This window comes from Myripristis murdjan, chromosome 14, assembly GCF_902150065.1.
Source record: "Myripristis murdjan chromosome 14, fMyrMur1.1, whole genome shotgun sequence".
Classification (NCBI taxonomy): Eukaryota; Metazoa; Chordata; class Actinopteri; order Holocentriformes; family Holocentridae; genus Myripristis; species Myripristis murdjan.
Genome location: NC_043993.1, coordinates 32,763,748 through 32,789,751, shown reverse-complemented (window position 1 = coordinate 32,789,751; position 26,004 = coordinate 32,763,748). Strand labels below are relative to the sequence as shown.

The following is a 26,004-nucleotide window of genomic DNA, read 5'->3' as shown; positions in this document are numbered from 1 at the left end:
AATATCAGGAAATGAACCAACCAGGAAGGAAACATTAAAAATCCTTTATTGTAGAGACTGAATCATTAAAAAAGTCACCATGTTTGGACCTCTGCACGTCTTCATCAGGGTTTGGTAGCAACATTACGGCATCATTCCCACCTTCAGGAAGCTTCACCTCATTCTTTTGACAGATTTTAATGAAACACCTTAATTCACCTTTTTTATTTTTGTAACATTTGATCATTTGTTTGCAATAAATCTGTATGTTTTATGGAAATGCATCTTTTGAGAAAGAGTGATGTCGACTCATCCATGAAAGTTTGTGCTCATTCCATACTTTTTTTTTTTTTTTTTTTTGTCAGTTGAGACTAAAATCCAAGAGGTCCGCTCCTCATGTCAGGCTGTTGAGGACATTTTTCATCTTCGCCACCAAAAAAAACAACAGCTAAACAACAAACCACCAAGAGATCAACTGACTGTGATGCAACTCGAGGAGAGGGAGCGGCCTCCGAGCCACAAGTGCGTGAAAGCAGCACATGACAAGACACGGCGGCTAGAAATGGAATGGCATCCGCCGCCTTAGCTGAGGAACACGCGTGTCAACATGCGAGGGCTGACCTCGTTTTACACTTTGGGCTTGACTTTTCGACCGGGCCGCGGTTTGGTTTGAGCCAGCTGCTGGCTGCACACGTCAATCCAACCTCATTTGACAAAGCCTGAACGACTAAACAGTTCAAAGCGTTTGAATTTTAGTTTAAGTTTTTTGGGTTTTTTTTTTATAAACAAACTGTGATCACAGAATTACCTCCATGATGAAAACTTTTGATTCCCAACCCTGAGCTGCAGGTGTTTCCTTGTTGCTGACGTCTCAAGGAATCAGCGTCCATCACCAAACCTTGACTTTAGAAGTAGAATTTACCACGTGGGAGCTGTGAATAACAGAATAACTGTATTTTCTGATGTCAAAAAGTTGCTGTGAACAGTATTTGATTGATGACCAACTGAGCTTTAAGGAACATGTGGACTTTGTGGCTCGCTCATGCCGATTCGCCCCGTACAACATCAGGAAAATCACACCATACCCGTCTGAACAGGCAGCACTACACCTGATGTTTTCACGTCTCACCGACTGCAGCTCCTTCCTGGCGGGGCTCCCGGCTCGAGCCTCTGCAGATGATCCAGACGGCGGCGGCGGCGTGCGTCTGGTCCTCAACCAGCTGAAAACAACACACATCACTCTGCTGCTCGTATCCCTCCGCCGGCTCCCGGCTGCTGCTGCTCGCATCAAACTCAAGTCCTTGACACTAACCTACCTACCTGGACTCCCTCTTTCAGGTTTATGCCCCCTCCAGCTGCCCCCACTGCCTGAAATAGTCTACGTGTTGCCTTCCGCCCAACTTAATGAACATCATTTCTAAATTTTTGGCCAAACCATGTGTCATGGAGCGGCCCTGAACCACCAGCTACACTCTTCCCCTCTGTGGCTCCTCGGTGGTGGAACGAGCCACCAAACTCCATTAGCACCTCTCCATCTTTAAGAAAAGGTTCAAACCTGACCCTTTAGGGAACACCTTCTCACCTAACAGATTGTGTAATCCGCTTTCTTCCCTCCTCTCTGCTCTTTACGCTCTCTATCCATTCCCTCTCTGCTCTGCCTCGTAGCTCCTCTGTCCTCTGGACCAGAACCAGAGCTTTGTGGCTCTTGTTCTGTATATAAAATTTGAGAATTGTAATTGTAATTCTGTTTTTCAGCAGAAAGCTTGTCTCTGTGGTCTTTCCTGTGGAACATGGAACCACGGTGTGTGTGTGTGTGTGTGTGTGTGTGTGTGTGTGTGTGTGTGTGTCTGTGTGTGTTCTTGGGTCACACAGTTTCTAGTGAGCTCTATAAAACACAGTCTGGTGGAGCTGTTCGTCCTTTAACCCTCCTGTTATGTTTGGGGTCAGTTTGACCGCAGCCAATGTTTAACGTCTCTAAATTAATGACTAACATCATTTTTTTTTTTTTTTTGCTTCATATTTAATGAGTTTTCCTAATGTAATGTGTACTACCGGGTGAATATGAAATTCACACATATGTTTTCAATGGTTCTAAATAACAAAAATCTGTACTTAGAAATAATATAAAGCCATTAAAACACCAAAAATTAATATTTCTTTCCAATTTTAGGTCAATCAGTGAGATTTTATGGTGATTTGCATATTTTTCCATCGTCACGTAATAGGAATACTGGATGTATAAGTGGGGGTGGGGGGGAGTTATGTTTTATTTAAAGGGCTATTTAGGTCGTCAACAAAGAAACATAAAGAACCTGACACACAAACTTTGGTAACAATTTTAATTATAGTAATTTTGTGGAGGTTTAAACTGCTGGGGGTCAAATTGACAACAAACATAAAAGATAGATAGATAGATAGATAGCCTTTATTGTCCCAAAGGGAAATTCTTTTTCACATCCTGTCACAGAAACCAACATTAACAACACACAATGCACAAATAAACAACATCACCAGGCACCGAAACAACATATAACAAATAACAAACAAATAGCAAACACCACCCGACATTGAACAATCACAACGCTCAAGAGGGGCTGGGCCGATACCGCTTAATTGTTAAGTGCTGAGATGGCAGACGGGACAAAGCTCTTGCTAAAGCGTGCCCGTCGCCATCTCAAAGTCCTGTACCTGCGGCCGGACGGCAGCAGAGTGAAGTGTGGGTGGAGAGGGTGATCGGGGTCGGTGGTTATTGTTCGTGCGAGGCGTGTGACTGCTCTGTGGTTGAGCTCAGTGAGGTTGGGTATGGGATGGCTGATGATCTTGGAGACGGTGTGTGTGATTTTAACCAGTTTGCTCCTGTTAGTGGTGGACAGCATGTTATAGAAGCAGGGTGAACAGTACAGGAGGATGGGTTGAATGGGTTGAATAGTCTCTGCTGGGCCTTTTTGTGTATGTTGGTGATGTGCTGATCAAATGTCAGTTTATTGTCTATAGTGAGTCCGAGGTATTTGAAATGGCTGACCTGTTCAACTGTTTGGTTGTGGATGGAGGTGGGGGCCAGTCCAGAGGGGCGTGTGCGTGAAGTGTAGATGACCATTTCTTTTGTTTTTGCCACGTTCAGTTCCAGGAAGTTATCTGTGCACCACTGAGTGAAGTGAGAGATGGATAGTTGGTAGGCTGTAATAGAGTTATTGTCGCTGAGCAGACCTAGGATGGCGGTGTCATCTGAGTACTTGTAGTATGTGGTGATTGGTGAGGGGCTGATGCAGTCATTTGGGTAGAGGGTGTAGAGAAAAGGGCTGAGGACACAACCCTGCGGGGCTCCGGTGTTGGTGATGATGGTTGGTGATGTCACTGTGCCTATCCTTACAGCCTGTGGTCTGTCGGTGAAGAAGGTGTGAATCCAGCGGATGAGGAGTGGGGGGATGTTAAGGTGACGGAGCTTCCTGATCATCTGGTGGCGTTGGATTGTATTGAAGGCTGAGCTGGAGTCTATGAAGAGGATGGATGCAAAGGTGCCAGGTGATTCCAGGTGTTGAAGGAGGGGGTGCAGGAGGCATGCTACAGCATCCTCCGTCCCCCTGCTGGCCCTGTAGGCGAACTGATATGGATCCAGCAGCGGGCTGACTACTGGCAGGATGATGTGGAGGATGACTTTTTCTAGGCATTTCATGATAATGGAGATTAGTGCAACTGAACGGTAGTGGTTTGGTTCAGAGGGGCGTGGTTTCTTGGGTACAGGGATGATGGTTGAGGTTTTCCAGATGGTGGGGATGGATGCTGACCTGTATGAGTCCCAGAAGATGGAGTGAAGAGGGGGGGCCAGCTCCATGGCGCAGAGCTTCAACACTTTGGCTGTTAGTAAATGTGAACATAACAGGAGGGTTGAAGTGATAGATTGCACATATTAATTTTGATATTATTTCACTGCTGCTCTTATGTAGGACAGTAGAGGTGCTGACATCTTCCTCTCATTGTTACCGGGTGCTGGATACTGGCTGGATGCTTCACATGCTAATATTCACTTTCTTATTTTTTAATCCCATGTGATTAGATGCCAATAATATCAATAATCTTCCTTTGGTCTGAACACAGCTGCTTGTTCTCAAGAGCAGCGTTGGCCGGTAGAAACAAACCGAGATTATCTCATATCCTAAAACCAGATTAACCAAATTAAATCATATGGATAATGAACACAAATATATACACCGTCAAAACAGAGGCCAACCACCAATTCACTTCCAGTGAACCGGTGGCTCAAACCAGAAGTGGTGTAAAGGAATCATCATCACTTTGGTATTTATCTCCAGTAAAAGTGAAAGTGAAGGTGAAAGTAAACCTTCACTTTCACTTTTACTCCACGACAGTTTCCCTGACACTGAGGTTGCTTCTTACACAATATTAGAAAAACACACAAGAACTGCTGCCCAATTAGTACCGATCACATGGTGTTTATGGTTTGACCTCATCCTGTATTGGTAAAAATTTTTTTGGAGATCCTCTGATGTTCGAGTTACAAGATGAGAGTTTTTCTTGTCCTATCTTTGCTAAAACGCATCTGTGTATTTTCCATATGATTACCAAAATCAGCACGCCTTCTTTGAATTAAAAGTCACTTACATTTTTGATGGATTTCACTGAAATCCTGAATGATAGTGTCAAGAAAACTATTTTTTTCTACACAAGCTGGCTTTCAAGGTTTATACACCTGCACAGGTTTTTTTTTATTATTATTTTTTTAAATCAAGCAATTTCCCTGCACTGTAGAATACATAAGTACATTTCCAAACGACAGGTCACACAAGACAAGGATGACGTCAGGCTTAAACCCATTTTATTATGACAAATGTACAAGATCAGATTCATAAGAAATAACAGTAAAGTTAACAAAAATGTAAGGAGCAGACGAAACACCAAAGACCAATCTACAAGGATCTATAAACAGTGGACAAGTTGTCTTTCCTCCCAGATTCAACATGAGGTAAATAGGCAACTCTTCAACACTCAAGTCATTGGCACCGACTTTCCTCCCTTATCCCGCCCCGGCCTTTATTTCTCCATTTAGACGACTCCGCTCTTCAAACGTCTGCTCATTCCTATGCAGGTCTTGCTACTGGTTATTTCATAACCGGGAGAGACATATATTAACCCGTTCTGCTAGTCTTTATAGAGAACAGGAACACGGTTAAATATGACACACACGTCCAGATTCCTTTACCCGACTCAAGCCACCAAAACAGAAATCAGTTTTTGCTGTTTGCAGAAATGGGTTTGCTATAATCTGTCCAACGTAAAAAGGTAAAATAACATGTTTTGAAGCCTACACTGACGTGGTGTGTGTCGCGAGCAGCACCCGTAGGACTTCATTTTGCCTTGGCAGTAGTAGATTTTGGCCGTAGTGAGTATCAAAACATGATAGACAAAGAATTAAGAGTGGTTTGTCCTTTGTGAAAAACCATGCTGAGAGTAATTTACAAAGATATTTCACAAATGGGTGTCAACCACTCCCCCACCCCCCCCCCCCCCTCCCTAAATCAGATTCAATTGTCCTTGATTATTTTCCTTAATTGCTCCCAGGCTCCTGTTACATGCCTTTAAAGTGGGGGGGCGCTCATGCTTACCTCTGCAGCCTCACTGCAAACGACATATCTTGTCTACAATACACTTCCCTCAGCCAAAATGCAACAGGTCGGGAGATAACAGAGAAAAGACATCCATCAAACATGCCAGTTTTCAGATTTCATTAAAAACACTTGTGCCAATATTACTTCCCTACAAAAAGAAAACTATTAGAAATTCATGCAATCCCAAAGAATTGCCCAATATATTTTTTTCCATGATTAAAAAAAATGCCTCTAAATATATTACAGCAAAAACTACAGATATACACACAGACTGGTTCCAGCAGAGGTCAGTGAAGTCATTGGTTTGTTGTTGTCATTTTTTTTTGTTGTTGTTGTTGTTTGTCCATATCCCCTAGCAAAATATGGCATCCTGTTATAATCACTGCAAAACTGTTATTTCCCATAAGCCATTTATTTATTTATTTATTCATACTCTTTATCTGGTTTGAGGCCTTAACCTACAACCTGACCTGAAGAAGAACTCAAGATTGAAAAAATAAGATCTGTGATGAGCGGGGAAGATCCAGGGGAGGGTGTTCGATGCTTCACACTGATGGCATAGCGTCAGAAACGAAAACCAAAAACGAAACGGGGGGGTCCTGGAGTTGACTATTACTTTAGTGGAGAGGGTCGGAACCGGCTGAGAGGGACAATGTACAGAGGAAACGAGCCGCTTTACCGTCCACTAAAAGAGACAACAAAAATAGAGGTTTGGATATACAAAAAAATACATTAGAAAATAATAATAAAAAAAAAAAAAAAAAAAAAATCCACAAAAAGTCAAATAAATGTTACCGGCAACTAGACTAGATGTTGTTATTGGGATGGACAGGAAGCTGCGAGGTTTGCAGATTAAGCTGGAAGTGTTTTTTACTCTCTGATTTTTTTTTTTTTTTTTTTTTTTTGTCTACTCAATCCCTTTAAGCACTGAGAATTTCACCACGGATATTGATGGCAGCACACATTTAAAATTATTATATATGTATACAATATACAAAAGCTAGACTAACATTTGAAAAATAAAATACAAGGTGTTGGGATGGGATGGGGGGGGGGTTGCATGCTCACACATTAGAGGTGAGGAGGAAAGGTCTACTCTAGTTGGTCACATCTATACATTCACACCTTCATATAGTGGAAGGAGGTGAATATGTATATCTATGACAGCACGACAATTAAATACCAGGGGTATTAATTTAAAAAAACAAAAAAACAAAAAAACAAAAAAAAACAACTGGGCGAGCCCAAGGGAACAGTTTCTGATCTAAAATGTGATTATTTTTTAATCTACGATGTTAGTGCACACAAATCTGCATGTGTCATCTTGGTGAGAAGATACTGGCTGGGTTTCAAATACCTCAAAATCCGGGTCGGGGGTTCCTGACACGGTGGGTGGGAGGGAGGGGGGGTTTAGCTTATCAAACACGTGATCCAATTAGGGCTGGATCATGTCGAGAAACGAATAAATAGTCTCGTCACAAATTCAATATTAAAAGCCGAAAGCTTAAAAAAAATGGGGGGTGGGGGCTAAAAATTTAAAACCATGATTCATTTTCAACAACAGATACCCAGAAGGTCAAATATGGAATGACTTTGATAAGAGCCATATTCCACACTCCTAATTAAAAAAAAAAAAAAAAAAAAAAAAATGATAGCATTCAGATAGACAATCTTCAAATATTTTCTACACGATAAATGATTCAATACTATTGTACACTGCGATGCCATTTTTCCATACAAGTAGACTAAGAGCACGTCCTCCATTAGGAATTTGAAGGGAAATGGGGGAGATTTATTCCTTTCTTCTTTTTTTTTTTGAGGAATCCTTAATTTGACAACAAAACGTGACAGAAAAAAAAACGGACAGGGAGATGAGGATGGTGAGCGGCAGAGCTGAATGATCCTACGGTTTGCAAATTATCTGATCGTTGACTGACGATGTGAGTGATTTTTTTTTCTTTTTCTGGCGCCCATATTCACCGCACAATCCCACAGGGAGAGCAACAGGCTGGTGACGGGGATCCAGTTCGTCTGGTTGGAGGGATTGACGAGAATCGAGCTCCAGATGACACACAAAAATAAAAATAAAAAAGGAAAAGGAGTGTCGGTGTGAGGGGGGGTGGGGGGAATAATAAAGTTAAGCAATATAAAAATACAATACCACAAAAAATGAAACGTACACCATTTTGTTTTACAATTGTTCGTTATTGCAGACGTAGTCCACTAGATCTGTGACTCCTAACAGGTCGTCCTCGTCGTCGTCCTGTGGCGCCATCTCCTGGGCGACCAGGCCGTTGGGTGCGATGGCAGCAGCTGGTGTGGTGCTGATGTTTTTGGATGGGTCCAGATGGGTGATGAGGCCTGATGCGCCGGCGCTGGGCCGGTTGATGAAGCCCTCCAGGCTCTTCATCGGGCTCTGTCCGTTGGTGGGTTGCAACTCCACCAGATTGTAGTCCAACGGGTTTGTTCCCTTGACCAGAACGCCGCCTTCCTCCGCTTTTCCTGCTGCTTTCTCAGCTGTCCCTTTCCTTTCCTTCTCCTTCTCCTTCTCCTTCTCCGCCTCCTCTTCTTCGTCGTCATCGTCCGAGTCGATGCGGTTCACCCGTTTGCGGATGGGACGGTCCTCCTCCTCGGATTCGTCCGAGTCGTCATCATCGTCGTCGTCGTCGTCCTCTTCGGAAGCTCTCCTGCGTTTCAGCGCGAGGCGTCTGCGCCGCTGCCGGGAATCTTCCTCAGAGGAGTCGTCTCTCCTCTTTATCCTCCGATCCCTCGAGTCCTCCTCGGAGTCCTTGGAAAAACTCGCTGGACACAAGACAAAACAAAGGACAGATTCTGTAAAGGGTGGTGAAGAAGTCAGAGCACCATTAAAGGCAGAGGTTTTAAAACTCATTTTGCTGGACCTGTGCTCTGTACAAACACCTTTGATAATAAACTAATGTGAAATAACACAGAGGCAGAAGGAAAACACCAGTCAATTTGCTTTTTAATAATCTACTGTCTGCTTATTCCATTCACAAACAAACTTTAAAAATGACAGACATTTACAGATCATGTCTGGGAACTGGAATTATGAGTTGAGCAGTTCTTCATATGCCTTTTCTCCTACTCGTAAAAAGAAATTTTCCTATTTCCGAGTTGTCTTGAAAGCAGCATAACAGTGTTTTGCACGCTCTGTTCAGCCCACTAACCAAATATCTAGTTAGACATGCATCACTTTTATTACATTTGTTATTATTATTATTATAACGCTGGCTAATGTATTCTATATTTCCATGTGGCATGAAAAAGTCTTCAGACCGACCAGAGCAGAGGCGCCTCTTTTGCATTAGTGGGCCGAGACTGCAGCGAGGTGGTTTGAATATACATGCAGATGCAAAACAATGTGTGCAGTGACGGAAAAAATCCCGCAGAGTGCGGCTTTGAGACTGCACATCACATCAGACGTGCAGACTTTGAGGGACATTTTTGGATTTTGCAAACATGAAGAGCAACAATTTCTGGTGCCCTTTTTCTGTGTAATTACAATTAGGTGAGGTCGTTTCTTCCTTCCTGGTGCAAATCTACTGTGGGAGTTTCCTGCAGACGCGACCTGCCGGGTCTACTTTCCAGTTCAACTAGGAAAATAACATGATGAGATGTTTAATGTCGGGTAAAACGGGTACCTATATACTGGAATAATCCACTTTGTTGGTGTTCATTTGGTTTGGAAGTGAATGGAGAGACAGAAATACAGTGATGTGGATTGGCAGCAACGAGCTACTAATGAGGAAATTTCACCACCTTGGGTTTTATAGCTACCTGTAAAAGTATTTTTTGAATAAATAAAACGATAAACAAAACGAGAGGGGGCTGACTGACCATCGCTGTCGGAGCTGGCCAGGCGCCGCCGGGATTTCTGTCGGTCCCGGTTGGTTTCTGCCTGAGAGCCCTCGGACTCGGACGTTTCGCAGTAGTTAACCTGCTGCTTCTTACTCCGCCGAGACCGCCGTCGACTCATGTCCAGATCACTGTCGCTGAACTCACTGGAGCCTTCAGTCACTGCGTGCACACACACACACACACACTCAGCCATGGGTTACAAATTCAAGAATATGCTACCACAATAACTAAGTTCTCTAATAATCTAAAGGTTTTGGCTGATGAGTCCAATACTGCAGCAAAAAAATACATGAAATGTGACTCCCCCCCCCCCCCCTCCCCCTCAAATTGGATCCAAACCACATTTGGAGGTGTTTTGAAATGTGATTCCAGTCATATTTCTACAGATGTGTCTCAGTCTGGACACTCAAATCGGATTTCAAACACGGACGACAAAGTCCGTGGACAGACGCTGACATAAACTGCTTCCATGTTGGAAAGCCTCATCATCAGCTTACGCAGGTTGGTACGTCTGTAGCCACAAATCCAATCTGATCGCGTGCAAGTAACAATAGTCTGTCTTAAAGATCTGATCTGAGAAACAAATCTGAGTTGCCAGTGATTTGAATGAGAATATAATCTGAACCAACTACAGGAAAAGACCCCAAACACTACAAGGAGATGGACACTGATATCTGATAGCCAGAAGCTCCCTGTCCTTGGCAAGCCTTGTGTAATAAAACGAACAGCTGCAGTCTCGATTTATGTCTACATTCAGTTGTTCCCTGCGTATTCACTGGCACGAGACAGAGAGGATCAAAAACAGCAAAGAACACAGACACGTCCACGCAAACCATCAGTCTAACTAATCAAAACATCTCTGTACCCATTTCCTCTTCGTCCTCCTCATCGGTCTCGTCCTCTTCATCGTCCGAGTACCCTCTGGGTCTGCGTCGCTGCCGGGCGCTTCTCCGCCGCTTCGATGTTTTCGTTTTTCGCGAGGGTTTGCGATGCCCTCTGCTGCCGGTGCTGCCGAAGTCGCTGTCGTTGGAGTTCGCCTCACTTTCACTCTCAGCATCGTTTTCCGACACCACGAACTCCTCCTCTTCCGAGCTGCGCCGGTCAAGAGAAAAAAGTTGTCGTGAAAAGAAGCCTGACAATCACGTGCAAATAAAACGTTTTCTTTTCCGATCTCTCTTTCACATCTTCATAAATGCTTTAAGTCAGAAAATTAAAAATGTGGTTGTGTTGGTAATAAAGAAAACATCAAACGTTATACCCACGGGTCACGGTGGTCTAGTCTCACCTGTCGCTGAGGCGAAACTCGTCCTCGCTCTCCTCCTCGTCCACGGTGCTGTCACTGTCCAGGTCGTTGAGACGCCGGCGTTTTTTCCGGCGCTGGCCGGCGTTGGATCGCGGTGGCCGGCCGTTTTCCTTGCCCTCCTCGCCTTGAAGGATGGTGGATATGTCCTTTCCTCTGTGGCCTGTGATGTTGGCCATGTCTTTACCCCGACCAGCTCCTGTGAAAAGGACATCCCTCGTCGTTACATTTAATGCAACATTTACAATTTCATTATTATTTTCACAGCAAAGATTCATTTTAAAAGCAAGTCAGTGTGTATCATATCTGCGTCAGATCCGACCTCCGCCCTCTGCTTCTTTGATGTCCTCTTCAATGGCCTCTTCAATAGCCTCATCAAACTCGTCAAATCTGCAGAAATGACATTAACGTAGATTAAAATACACTTTGACAGGTGGTTGATCTCCTCAATGCCACATTATCACACCACGGAGCCGTTAAACAGCATCTCTCAGCGCTCACACCTGTAGCTAATGGCTTTCTTCGCCCTCGTAGATCTCCGACCCCAGCTCTTGCTTCGCTTCACTTCTTTCTTCTCTTTTATTATTATCGCCTCCTTTTCTTCCTCTACTTCCACCTGTAAAGACACAAAGTCTTTTGCTGTATTTTGCAAACTGTGAAACATCATTTTATTTTGCGAGCGCAGGTTAGCTTGCTCTCCAGCTGATGAATGTTTTTGCCGCCCGTGTTCATACTCACCGAAGGCGCGATGATGTTTTCGACGCTGATTCCGACATAAACCAGACGCTCTTTCCTTGAGGGGACGATAAACATTGAGGAAACGTGCGGTCAGTAAACAAGCACAGCTCTAAAAAAAAAAAAAGTACAGTTTTATTTTGCCATCTTTCAGCAGCAGGTCGGGTGGGAAGAGGTCTCACCTTCTTTCAGCTCGTTCTTTCTTTTTCAAAGCGGCGTCGAGGTTTTGGAGCTGCTCTTCCAATCTGTCACACAGCTGCTTCTGCAGAGGGCATTCACAACACAGCAGGGATTAACTCTGAGCGTAGACCACCTTTTTTTTTTTTTGCTACGTAATGTCTCGAACTACTTGGTGCTCTCTGGCTCATACTCACGTGCTGACACGGTGGGCAGAACCACTCGCCATCAGGGATGATCATGAGAGGCGGTCTCAGGCAAGCTGTGTGGTAGCCGCTATCACACGAATCACACAGCAAGATCTGGGAAGGACATTTGAAGATTATTTATGCTGGTACTTCTTGGCAGTGGGAAGTAATTACATCGCAATTTACAGTGAACTGAAGTATCTGGACGGTGGCACTTATATTTGGGTCAGTTTTCATGATCAGTGGTGGTGAAATATCCTCAATTTGCTGCGCGGCTGCTAATCCACAATACGGTATTTGTATCTCTCCATTCACTTCCACAGCAAAACAGCTCCCTTTCTTGTTATTTTCCCATTTTAACTAGAGAGTAGACCTGGCAGCATCTGCAAATAATGTCCACTTAGTAAACGTACGCCAGGAAGAAACAACCTGATTGTACTTTGACAAATTACTGTTATTACATGCGGGGGAAAAAAAAGGGTACTGGGACTTTTTACTTTGGCATAATCTCTGCTTTATTCATGTTTGTTTATGCTCTAAAAAGGGTTATTTTGGGAGCTGTTTTTCTGTTATGGACGTGAAGGGGAGCACGGAGCAACTAATGAAGATATTTCACCACCATGTAGACTCCCATGTCACCCAACACTCTACTCAAGATCGTCTTAAAACCCATTTTTACTCATTGGCTTTTAACCCAGCATGAGACGTCGCTCTGTTTTATTTGTTTTACTGTCTATATCCTTTTTACTGTTTTATTGCTTTTACTGTTTTGTTGTTTTATGATCATTTATGCACATTGACTTTAAATTCCAGCATCACACGTTGCTCTGATTTAATTTGTTTGATTGTTTTTATTCTTTGTTTTATTGCTTTGTTTTAATTTGTTTGATTGTTTTTTATTCTTTCTACTGTTCTTACTGTTTTGTTGTTTTACTATAATTCATGTACAGCACTTTGTTTCAGCTGTGGTTGTTTTTAAAGTGCTATATAAATAAAGCTGAGTTGAGCTAACTGTATAACATTTCATAGAAAAAATACAAAAGGGTCATTCCATGTCAGATCATCAAATGGGTGTCACTGTGGCAACTCAGATTTCAATGACATTGATCCCATAGTTAGAAAACCATGTTTTATGAATACTTTTCAAATTTCACCCACTTTGGACGAAAAATGGATTTTTGGTGAATTTTCAAAGTGGGGTGCTGTCTTACAAATGTTGACTTTGTTTGACATGCATCATATGTCGATTTGCATTTTGGCACACCTTCAATGTGCTGTAATTTTATTTATTTTGATCCTAGAGTAGTGAAACTTCGCATATTTACTAAATGAAAGGTGCTAAATCAGATTTTGTTGTTGCTTTCTGTCTAAAATATAAGGTTTTGGAGCTACTGAGGACCAAACTTTGAATTTTTTTCAGGCTGTGCCTTATTGGGACCACTCTCTCAGAACCAAGATATGTCACAAGGTTATTTCCACCCCTAAAACTAAAATAATTAGAAAGAATGTCTGGATTAAGAACCCATTCCAGTTACTGCCCTGCTAAAGTTGAAAATAATGCCATAACGTGGTAAACAGGAGGTCTAGGTATCTGACCCCGTATCTCCAGAGGCACACCTTCAATATTATAGCATGTTTGAACGTGTTAAGCAATTGATCAGGGTGACCCAAAAATATAAAAGTATGCTGCCATCTAGAGCTTTCTGTGTGTTACAAAACGAACGTTATTTATATTGATCGATTAATCTCAACACCTCACATTCAGATCAACATGACATAATAACGTCCTGTGATGATTTTTTATGATGTTAATGAGGATTTTAATCGGGACTCACGAGCTCGGGGTGATTGGGGAGGCCACAGTGTTTGCAGGGGTCGTCGTTTGGAGGTAGGTCATCGTCTGTGGAGGTCGAGGAGTCGGAGCTTCGTCTTTCCCTGTTCCGGTTTCTCCTTTTCCTGCTCCTCTCCACCTTGTAGTCTTCGTCGCTGTCATCTTCCTCCTCGCTCTCCTCATCTTCGCTGGATTCTTCCTCGCTGTCGTCGTCGTCATCGTCAGAGCCTTTCTTTTTACGCCGCGTTCGAGTGTTGGACCACCTGATTTTCCGCCGCTTCCTCCCCTGAAATGATCACAAGACGTTGAAACAGAAAGTGCTTTTCAGACATTAACATTAATATCACCTGACAGACTGAGAAAGGGTGCAAATTTTGCCATCAGCCTTACCTTAGATTTAGGTTGGCCCTCCTGGTCAACCTTTTTCTCTTTTGGTTTCTTCTGAACAGGTTTCAGCTCTTCCTCATCCTCCTCCTCCACCGCCTTCTCCGCCTTGTCATCTTCGTGCTTCTCAACCAGTGGAGCGGCCTGTAATTTCTCCAACTTCCTGTCCTGGATCTCCACTGCCTTTGGCGTTGGCCTAGAGATCCTCGGTGACCTTCGCAGCGACCTCCCCGCATTGGTGTCAGACTCTGAATCCGCTTGCCTCTCCTCTCTCTGCAGTTCGGCTCTCCTTCGGTGGGCCAGGACCTTGCTTTTCAAACGGACGCCCTCCTCCTGAGCTTCGGGTGGAGCGTCGCCACCGTCGGCCTCCTTTTCTTTCGCCGCAGAATCCCCCTCTTCGCTTTTGCCCTGGCTCTCCTTGTCACTAGGCTTACCACTGGCCGGCTCCTTGCTTGCTTTAAGACGTCCAGATTTCTCCGTTTCACTTGAGATCTCACCACCTTTAGGAGCCTGTTCATCCTCCGTTGCTTTGTCTGTTTTTGAGTGTTCATCTGAGGTGGAATCCCCTTTGCTCTCTCCGTCTTGACACGGATGTTTCTCACTTTCATTCTTGGGGTCGTCTTTGTCCACATCCTTTGCACTTTCCTTGTTTTCATCTTTTTCACCTTCTTTCGGTGTCTGAACGGTAGTTGGGCACTCATTTTTGCGAGGCTGTTCTTCCGATATTTTTTCCTGTTCTGTTTGGGCTCTCTCTTTTTTCTCTGTTTCCTCAGAGACATTTTCCTTCTCAACAGAGCTGGGTGGTTTATCTTTCTCGTCAGATGCTTCCTCCTTTTTGTCATCAGCTTGTGGCTTCGCCGGATCGTCTTTGCCAGCCACCTCCTCTACCTCCATGGGCCTGGACGTACAGTCGTTTCCCTTATCAGCATCATCTGTCTCACCTTCTTTACAGTTGACAGTTTTCTCTGTGTCTTCTGTAAGGGTAGGCTTTTCCTTCTCCTCCATGGTGACTTTCTCAGGGGCTGCACCAGTCGCCACAGCTTCCTCTTCCACAGCGGCAGGCATTTCTGTATCTTTGAGGCTGTCATCCTTCATGTTAGGTTTAAAAGACTCTGGGCTCTCTGCTTTTTTAATGACAGAGGATTCCGCTGCCTCTTTAGTGTTGAGTTTTTCTTCTGGATGTTCACTGTCAAGCGGTGAATCTGCTTTTTTAATGACTGAAGAATTCTGCGTGTCTTCAGGCTTGTCTGGGCTCTCCGTATCATTACTGTGTTTTAGGATCTCTGTCTTTTTAATGACTGATGGTGATATAATCTTTTTAGAATCGCCAGACTCCTCGGCAGGATCTCTCTCTGAGGATGGTGCTTTGTTTTTTTTAGTGACTTCCGGCACCTCTTTGGGTGTTACGTTATCTGCTTTCTCCGCAACAGGCTCTGGTGTCCCCATTTCTTTAGCAGTGGCAGTTTCTGTGGGTTTAGGGTCTGCTACATTTTCTGCGATTTCTGCCATGTTTGGTTTTCCAGTCTGCTTCAACTCAGACGCATCTTTGACTTCTGAACTTGGCTTTTCCTCCGATTTTTCAGAATCGTTTGACTTAACCCCTTTGGATACAACATCACGATTTGAATCTAGGTTCTCCGTCTCATCAGACGTCGGAGATTTAACATCTTCTTTTAACGTTGATGCCTTTGCAACCGCAGGGGCCACTTTTGTATCTATCGTTTTGGATTCGTTGACTTTGCCATGCTCTTCGTGATCAGGTGTCTTCACAAGAACATTATTTACATCCTTAGATAAAGGAGGTGACTCTGTTATTAGAGGTGAGGGCTCCGGCTTTGGACATTTGACAGGAGCTTCCTTCCCCTCTGGTGCCGTAGTGTTTTCCTTTTCTACGTTCATGTCAAGACCTTTATCTAATTCTGCCTGATCTGATGTGACTACCTCCATGGACTTCTCTCTATCGGCAGCTCCGTCTTTTAAATCTTTTATGCCATCCTTGACTGTGGACGGCACCTCCTTTTCTCTGACGTCTTCAGCTTTGCTTTGATCTGCATTTAGTTTAGCCGGCTGTTCTTTGCCATCGACAGAGTTCCTCCGTGTTTCAGTCTCTTTATTTGACTCACACAAACGACTATGGAAAACTTTATCTGCTGCCTGCTGGGAATCCCCGTTAACGTGATCATTCACGCTTTGCTCCTTCTTTCTTTCTTCAGAAATCTCAACGACTTTAGGAGGCTCCTTGACCTGAGGAATGGATGGATTATATACAACAATGCTGCTACTATTACTTTTGTCAAAGTCCTCGCTAAGTTTCATTCCTCTTTTTTTCAAGGGGATTTTTGCCTGCTGGTCGTTCTTCATCGCCCGCTGGAGCTCCTCTGCCGTGTTCCTCTTGGCCTCCTCTCCTTGCTCTGCCTTCAGCGACGTACAAGATTTGTCGGAGACGGGTGCCGGCTCACTTGCTGTTATGTTGCTTGTTTTAACGTCCGACACCTCCATCGGCTCCTCTTTAATAGTCTGGGACTTCGTAATGACATTGTCCTCTACAGCGGGCTTTTCTGATTGGAGGGAAGCCTCTGATTCATCTTTGCAATCTTTGAGGCCATTCAGTGGTGATTTGCCCTCGGTGGCGTCTTCTTTTGAGATGTCTTTCTGCGCTGGTTTATCATTGCTCTCCGTCTTCGGTGAAACTGTACAAGCACCATCTTTGGAATCCTCATCTGTTGTACTTTCGTCCTTTTTAATTCCAGCTGTAATAAAAACAAGGATCCACTAACTGTTAAACACAGTAATATCGAGGACCGATATATGCAAAAGACATATGAGCTTAAAATAACACCAGTTTACAAAATTGATTTATGATTCTGCATAGCTCAATGTGTGAATGGGTAAAAAAAAATGCAATAACTAGGGGTGCGATTCTCACTGATATCAATGATACAAATAATCTTTGACCTGAGCTTGAATAAAAGCATGAATCTACCAAGTCATTTACTGCTGATTATAATTCACCACATCACCTTCATCCTCAGGTTTGGGTTCTTGTTCTTTCTTTGTCAAAAGTTCGGGATCGATTTGGGTCTTCAGCAGAGCCAGGATCTCGGCCAAGTCATTTCTGTCTCTACATGGAGAGAAAGATGGATGAACACAAACATCCCCTTTACAGATTAATTAACAGTCTACCCGCCATGCCAGACAGAGAGCATTAGCATTTAAGCTTCATTTCATTTCACAGTGTCGACAACATCTGTCTTTAAAACATCGTCTGTCTTCTTACCTGACAATGCACTTCCAAGACGACCCGTCCAAGTCATCTTGCTCCTCTATGTAGACCCGCACGTTGTTGTCTTGGTCCAGTTGAAACCAGTACATCTGCCCGTCTTTGTCCCGGCCGATCGGCTGGAGCCGCATCTTATCCGGATCCTCCTCGTTGATGGCAGTTTTGAACTTAACATTTTCATCAAACTGGGATTCACACAGATACTGGAAAAAGATTAATGGTACACAATGAGTCATGATATAACTGTTTTTGTGCGTTTTTACCATTTTATATTGCATAATACACTTATGTGGTCATTTGCGACAAGTGGTACATAATCATCTACACTCGTTCAGGTTAAATCATTCCTGGACTCTATGAGTGAAACAACAGATAGAAACCACTACCGCTGTTGCTTATGAATGCAGGACTAACGGTTACAAGCCAATTGCAACGGCAGGGTTTAACTCAGTGTATTACAAGAAATTTAATTTTAAGCTTGGATGCGGAAATCAGGGGCACTGCAGGTGCTGGAGAATTGTTTTTCCCTAACGACACTGTCCGAGGATCCTGAACACACCAAATCCTGAGCTTTCCTAATGTCAAAACATCGTTTTGTTTGTTTCTCAGCAGCAACCATAGCTCTCAATCAAGCCTAATTCAAACAACAGTGACAACTTAGAGGAACCACTACCATTAAAATTATTGTTGAAATTTCCAGGTCACAGTGTGAATTTCATCCCACGACCAAGAGAGGACGAAATATGCAGTGAGCACCTTTCCCCCTCTCCCGAGTCTGGGTCAAATTAAGTCGAATTAGGGGGAAAAAGTAGTGACACAGTATGTACTAACAGAGTATTTGAGTACTATCCTCATTACAAGTCTCTTATCTGCTCTAAACGCTGTGTTAGGAGACACCTAACAGCAAACTCAAATATGCCAACCTCGAAAGTTGAATAAGGAAACCCGCAAGTTACCGTTTCCAGGAAAAAGTCCTAGCCACGGCCACACCTGGGCCAAGTGTTTTACAAAAATCTAAAAAAGACAAACGACATAACGTAGTGCTCGCTGCGTCCGTGAAAAACATCCACGCTTCTAAATCTCTTCTCCAGACCTCGACGAGCACACTCAAGGACATGGCACATCACCTAAGCTCTTTACTCTGACATTTATCAATTGTTTTTGTCCACTCTGGGACAAAGAAGGCAACTGAAAAAGGTCATACACTGCATTTGTCTGTTAGTATTTTAATGAGTGCATAAATAAAAACACGTTCTTTCTCACTGAGCCTGCCTCTGCCAGCAGTCGAAAGGCTCTAGTCCTTGGCTTCTGGTTTTCCAGTTTCCAGACTCAGGCACAAAAAAATAAAATAAAATCAAAACAATCGCTTTGTCTTATCCAGTGTATCCAATAAAATCCCTTCCTCTCTGAGAAAAACCTCTGCCAAGAACGGCCTGATGTCTGCAATATCAAACTGAGAAGTACCGACCGCTTCTGCCGGTAATTATAACCATAAATACTTTCGATACGTATTTCCTTAAAGCCCACTGTTATCTAAAATGAATCTGTCTTACTGGCCGATGGTTATCCTTCAATTTCTTTAGGTATTTCCTCCAAATGTTTTCTAAAGCTGGATTTTTTTTTTCCACCTCACTTTTCCTCACTGTCCTTTGTTATTTTTACGCTGCCGAATCATTTCATCTGTCTGACTTTGATTTTAATTTTTTAAATTGTAATTCTTTTCTTTATTTAAGTTACTTTTCCTGTGAAGTGCCTGTAAGTACCTTAAAAAGAACCATGCCAGTGATTCTGAAGGTTTACTGTGTTTGCAATAATTACCCCGCGTTTCACACTCCAACAAACCATTCTGCATCACGCTGGTGCACTAAAACATTTCACAACATATAAGCAGAATCCCTGTTTTTTTAAATTTGAATTTTTGGTTGAAACGCCTGCCGGTTAATGTGCTGCTTCTGTCGGAAACAACGCCATCGCCATTTTTAACTACAGAACTGACAAAAACCTTTATTTTTTTCCCTTACTTTGCCTTTTTTTAAATGACACTGTAACTGCTGTTTTGTTATGTGTTCAGAGCCGTGTAGTCGACGGGGTCTTTTCGTTTAAAAATCCAACTCATTTTACTAAAAGTGATGACCTGTTTACGCATTTCCAACAGCTGGATGGGAATGAAACTCTCCAGGTTGAATCTTCAGTATAATTAAATAATTCATGCTGACTGAAGAAAGCCAAAGGTACAAGACTGTATATAAAAATAAAAAGCTTAGCGATGACTTAACTCAAAGTGCACTGCCTCAAGAAACAGTCAATCACAGAGCTTCACATTCTGCTGCTGCTGCTGGTGAAGTTGAGCTATGCAGCTTTGAGTCTCTCTCTTTTTTTTTTTTTTCCAAACAGACATTTTTCACATTATTTTAACAGCAGTGGTGCAGTGTTTTGTTCCTGATGGCCACCACAGGTCTAGAGGACAATTTAATATATGACCAAATATATTTCACATATTTTTCTTGTGTCTTAAGCACAGTAACAGTCGCTGACGCTCATGGGTATTGTAGTATTTAGGGTGATCTGACATGCCAAAGAAACTAAAAAACGATATTTCTCTGGGAAAAAAAAAAGCGATGGCCATAATATCACCCTATAGTATCGTACATTTGTCTCTGTGATTCAGCCCTGAGTAATATTGAGAACAACTTTGGTCCGAATAGGATTTCCTTTTTTTTTTTTTTTTGTTCAAAAGAGCGGTAAAATCAAATGCAACACGACTCGGTAAGGCTACTGAGGCTGATCTGTGTCTCCCTGTTCTCCAGTCCCAACAAACTGTCAAACGCTCACCTCAAAACAACTACAGCGTCTGAAGAACACGTAAAAGAAGGCAAAACCAAACCACCGTGTGCTTACTTTAAGGATCCCCGTCTTGCACTCCACCGTCATCTCCTTGTACCCTTTTTTTTCGAGTTCCCATGCCCAGGTTGTGTTGAACTCCTGACATACCTGCAGGAAGATTGCATTGGAAAGGAAGTTAACAGAAGGATCAATCAAGTAAAACTCTTCATTCCAGCAACAATGCACTTGAGATATCTTGATCATGTAGACGCCAAGGATTCACGTTTCTCAGCCACAACATTTACAATTATTAAGTATAAAAAAATAGAGGAGCTGAAAAAGCAGAAAAAAATGTGTGAATATTTATTTTTGGAGGGAGGTGGGGGTTAGTTATCTCCAATATTCATGTTATATATATTTGCTGAGAGGATTTGTGTGTGTGTGTGTATATATATATATATATACTGTGTGTTTTCTACATGTCGCCTGTCTGATGTTTAGTGAGATATTTTTTGTCTCTTACATTTGGTGATCTATTTGTTGAATCTGTTTGAGAAATAAAGATCAAAATACTGAATACTGGAGGTATGATAAATAGATTAATAATGCACAGCTTTAGCCCGAAAATGTCAGCATCTGCCTTGAAAAGCCCGTAGTTCACCTTGACCAGATGCTTCTCCCATCTGTCTGCCGACACGGACTTGCCGATCTTCCTCAGCAGCTTCACGTGAAGATCCACCAGGAGCTTTGGAACTGAGGAACAAGACGCAAAGTCGCTCGATCACACGCACAGTTCAAACACAAAGCCTTTAAACACAGCCCGGTACCACTGCAGCAAGCATCGAGCGCCACTTCGCCTGTCAAATCAATTACAGAAGTGATCGGGATGACTAATAAAAAGCCAAGGACGGCGCCAGCAGCTACAGTCTTATTTTGAATATTTTGAATTGAATTTTTTATCGTATATCAGTCATCATTAAGGATTACACTCCAGAAACAAATTTTAAAAAGTAAGATAATTAAAGTATGATGAATTTTATAGTGATAGTAGTTTTGTAGCCTGTCAAGGACCATGTGGTAATGTCTAATGAAGCAGATTAAATGCCATGCGATGTCCAAAAAAAAAAATAGAAATTTTTTTTTTTACATTTGTTTATATTGAATGAAAGACAGTTATTTGCAGCTACATATAGGGCAAAGGCAGAAATCACCCTTATGAAGGAGAGTTTAACTACTTTTTGACAACTTCACTTCACAAAATATTTAGTGGCTCTCAGGACAAACAGTCCCTCTACATGTGGGCCAGAGCAAGAAAAAAATGGGAACCTGATATAGGTGAAGAAAAATAGAGAAAAAAGAAAAGAAAAAACGTTGTGCATCTCTTATTAAATTAAATTTTGAGATTTGAATGGTATACTGATTGACAGCAGCCCACTCTTGAGTAACCATTCAAACTGACTTTATCTAGCCCATGTGCAATCATTTATTCCAAGTACACTGGAAAGAAAATAAAGATAATGTTAAAAAAATAATAAATAAAGATAAAAATATAAAAATGAGCGTGAACCCATAGTCATCATATATGGTACCGCTTTGGAGATTGGTCATAATAATCTAAATGTAATGAAGGTGTGGATGAAGATTTCAGTATTTTTGGTTTAAAAAAAAGAAAAAAGAAAAAATGTCTGACTTTGGCGATGTTCTTGAGATGAAAGAAGGGTGTTTTTATTTCTTCTTAATATTTCTCGTCAAGGCAAACTTGTGGAAACTGAGCAACTGTGCGCTTTTCTGAATGAAGCTTTACGTAACGGTGTGTCGTTACAATACCACTGGCCGAGTCCGTACCACCGTGTATTTCTTTAAATAAAAATGGCCACCAAAACAGCGTCGCTGCCGGGATGTACACCGAATCAACAAAATAATATCAACAGGTTGACGCTTAAAACACGTGGAGGACGAGCACACTGCGCCAGTTCATTTGAATGGAGCGGCTCTGAATGAGGCGTAAATTACACAGGGCACTCAATCAGGAGCAGCGCAGATAGGGCCGCGCATGCGCACAGCCGCCGCCAGCCAACAGAGCTGCGTCAAGTTAGCCACAGTTAGCCACACACAAGCGGAAGTACACTAATCAAAATGCGGTCTGACAGTAGAGAAACAAAAGAGCAATTCACTGCCGGTACGTGCGGATTAAAACCATGTTTCGTGAGTAATGACATGACACATTAGATTCTACACAGCAGCGAAACTGTGGTTGTTAAATAAACCGAAGAGATTATGTAATGTTAAAGATTGTGCACAGCGAGGAAGTCTTATTTTGAAAGCGGTAACCGGAAGTCCGTCTGGTCAGAGTGGCTGGCTTGACATTAATCAAGCGAACCACTATATGCCAAAATATTGTAACTGTAAATAAAGTGCACAATTTCGTGCTCGTCTCACGCAATGACACCTTTCCCGTCTGAGTATGTGAGGCTGCGGTGTTTTCACTAAATTAGTGCGTGAACCAGCCTCCCGCAGCCACTCTGTCAACAACGCACATTTCTTTCTGTTGTATTACAAGGAGTGCAAAAGCAGATAAAGGCTGCTTGAAAAAAAAAAAACACATTAAGCCCAATTTAAAAACTGAAAACTGCGATAAAACATCGAATAATTCGGCAAGTTGGCACTTGAAAATCGCAAAATGATGCATATGCACATTTTTCACTTCGAACAGAAGCTCTGGGGTGTAAGTAAATGATATTTAAGTAAAGTGCAAGGTTAGAAAAGCACACAATAACACACAACTAGCTAGCTGCTAGCCTGCTAGCTCGGTAGCACTATCATTAATGCAACGGTGAAGTCTCTCCTCCCCGGAGCGGCTGCGGCTCGGCGGCTCTACCTGAGGCTGTGTCCTGGAGGTAGCGCTCCAGCTGCGGGAAGGTGAGCTCCGGTAAGTCCAGCAGCGCTCCGTAGCGCTCCAGGAAGGAGCAGATCACAGCGTAACTTGGACACAAACCGGGGGAACAACTCGCTGTTGCCGCCGAAGCAGCCATTTTTTCCACACCACTGTCAAGCCAGCCGGAATAAAATAAACGACTTCCGGTAACAACGTTCACAATAATAATAATAATAATAATAATAATGATAAAAATTAAAAACACACAGTATAAAAGTAGCGTTTCAGCGTTTTGGGTTTTGAGTGAACTGAACCAGGAGGAACAGGTGAAAATAAACCAAGTCCGTTTGAACACAGAGTTTAGGCACAACGTGATGAATAACTCACTGACTTCTGCCTAAGGGTTTTCACTACAACACGTCATGTGCCATGCTAATGGGCATCAAGAAATTCCTCGTGTGTGTGTGTGTGTGTGTGTGTGTGTGTGTACACACACATATACATATATATACACGTGTGTGTGTGTGTGTATAAAATAGTGATTAATATTTAGAATATATATTCATATATATTTGATTTTTTTTTACATATATATTTCATTTTATTTTAATATGAGGAATTTATTTTAAAATATTTAAATAAATATATTTAATATATTTTCCCTCTTAGCTCTTTTTCAAACAAATTCTGTAAGAGCACCAAGACATTACTGTTACACTTATTTTTTAAAATTCATTTATTGATACTACTACTACTAATAATAACTTGTTCCTCTGCTTCTTCTTCTACCTGTTGTTACATCATCATATGTATATATATATGTATATATGTATGTATGTGTGTGTCTTTATATACATATATACATATATATAGACACACGTGTGTGTGTGTGTGTGTGTATGTGGGTTTATAAATGTGTCTATGTGTTTGTATATGTATGTTATATATGTATGTGTATGTATGTCTGTATTTATTTATTTATTTCTGAATATATATGTGTGTATGTATTTATTATACATATCGTCCCCTTAGCTCTTTTCAAACATTCTGTAAGAGCAACAAGACATTAGTGTTACACTTATTTATTCATTTATTTATTCATTACAATACTAATAATACCAATACCAGTACTAATACCACTACTGCTACTAATAATGATGATGATTCTTATTATTATGATCATCAAGGAACTGAAACATATTCTTCTGATCCACTAATTACAAGTTCAAAATGTGTGAGTAAGTTTGGAAATAAGCCTGAGTATAAAGAGTAGCAGTGTAAGTACAGATGAACACAGTCGTGTTCAGTGTGTGTAGCACACACACAGGAAACCTGTTCATACAGTTGGAGTCAGTCTGTTTTCAGTGTTTTGGTGTCTTGTTGTCCAGCAGAGAGTCTCCGCTCAGCCGCAGCTCACACAGCAGCGCCTCACACACACACACACACACACACACACACACACACACACACACACACACACACACACACACACACACACACTGATGAGCTGCTGCTGCTCATCCCACAGCGGGACAGTCCGACTCCGGCTCAGGTGGTCACATGTTAAAAACTGATAACCTGTTTAAGTGTTAACCTGCGGAGCGGCTCCTGTGGACCTCCTGTGTCTGCAGGGGCTCCCTGTCCGGTCCGGGCCCGTCCCGGGTCGGACAGCCCGTCCCGCCTGCTCCTCTCCGCCGGAGGAGCACAGACCTAATGACGGCCCACAATCCACCGCGGCAGAGAAATAGTGCCCCGGAGCTCCTCGTTGTCAAGCTGCTCTAAATTAGCCAGCAGCCACAATAAAACCGGAAGAGAAAGATTTACCCTTCAGAATAAAAGCGAAATATCCGCCTGAAGTACTACAACCCAGATTTGTTTGTCTGTAGAAACTGCGCCAAAACAAAACACAACAATAACATGTCATGGATTTATTTGTAAATATACAAGAAATCTCCTCGAATTTTCTGCGTTATGTGATTGAGTCTGTGTAGCTTACAGAATTTCCCTTTTTTGAAATTCAAATACATGAAGTACACATTACATACATTTTTTCATTTCTTTTCATTTCTCTTCAAGTCATTTCAAGAGTTGCTGAAAATATGCTTCAGTGTAAAAATAATATAAAGATAAATTGCAATGAAAAACAAATTACAAAATGTAGGGGAAAGAAGCAAACAAAGAAAAACCCTTCAGGCTCTGCAAATTAACTGGAGTAAATCTGAAATGTCGAAGTAATCTAATAGTTTTTGTCTGTGATTTCTGAATTTATATTTTCAGTAATAGTCAAATGTTTTGAAATCGGAATTTTTTAAAAATGTAAAAGGAAGGTATTTTTTTTTTTTTTAAGCCAAATTCATTTTATGGATACAATATTTAGCCAAAATTATAATAAAATGAACTATGTCAGATTTATCAGCGGAAAAAATGGGATTGTCTTATATCTGTTTGTTAGGATGAAATATTTGTCTACATTTAGTGAGAAATGATTCTGTAAATCAAACATGTTCAATCATTTTAATCGCAAAAAGTGCGTCTGTTGTTTCATGTTGGGAAGAATTTACGTTTATAGCGAAAGTGATGACCGGAAATGACGTCGTTCATTCAGTCCGCTTGACAAACAGTCTGCGGTTCAAAAGTCAATGTAAACAAACGAGTCGGTGAGGGGAGGGATTTTAATTTCTGGCACTTTAATTTCTGCACACTGCGATGCGTTCATTGCCAACACGGTGATTTTGTTTGTTTGTTTGTTTGTTCGTTTTTTATAGGTGATGCTTTGAGCCACAGCTTGTGGAACATCTAAACCAGCAGAAACTAAACTAAGTCAGGAGAGACTGAGGCTCCCTCAAAGCTCAAATCAAAATTATATTCTATTTTAAATTATATTATAGCTTAGAGAAAACATATAAGGCTCAAGTTTGGATTTAAAAGT

At 42.0% G+C, this 26,004-nt stretch overlaps 1 protein-coding gene across 1 annotated transcript; it reads right to left on the bottom strand.

Annotated features, from left to right (window-relative positions):
- Positions 1–4,796: 4,796 nt before the first annotated feature.
- rsf1b.1 (remodeling and spacing factor 1b, tandem duplicate 1) lies at positions 4,797–23,233 on the bottom strand. Its single transcript, XM_030068233.1, has 16 exons — positions 23,079–23,233; positions 20,862–20,953; positions 20,276–20,368; positions 17,375–17,580; positions 17,118–17,218; positions 14,104–16,847; positions 13,718–13,999; positions 11,892–11,996; positions 11,700–11,779; positions 11,521–11,575; positions 11,286–11,398; positions 11,105–11,172; positions 10,768–10,981; positions 10,348–10,574; positions 9,462–9,641; positions 4,797–8,405 (listed from the first exon to the last, which is right to left on the bottom strand). Exons 1-16 carry the CDS (start codon positions 23,230–23,232, stop codon positions 7,795–7,797), a joined length of 5,325 nt encoding a protein of 1,774 aa, XP_029924093.1. The 5' UTR covers position 23,233; the 3' UTR covers positions 4,797–7,794.
- Between the last annotated feature and the right edge of the window lie 2,771 nt (positions 23,234–26,004).

Bases quoted from the DNA above. Each gene is read 5' to 3' on its own strand.
- rsf1b.1 (XM_030068233.1), bottom strand. From the start codon at position 23,232: ATGGCTGCTTCGGCGGCAACAGCGAGTTGTTCCCCCGGTTTGTGTCCA. The intron at 17,581-20,275 runs GTAAGCACACGG...ATCTTTTTCCAG, and splicing joins GCAAGACGGGGATCCTTAAA to TATCTGTGTGAATCCCAGTT. The intron at 11,173-11,285 runs GTGTGAGCGCTG...TCATTTCTGCAG, and splicing joins AAGAAAGCCATTAGCTACAG to ATTTGACGAGTTTGATGAGG.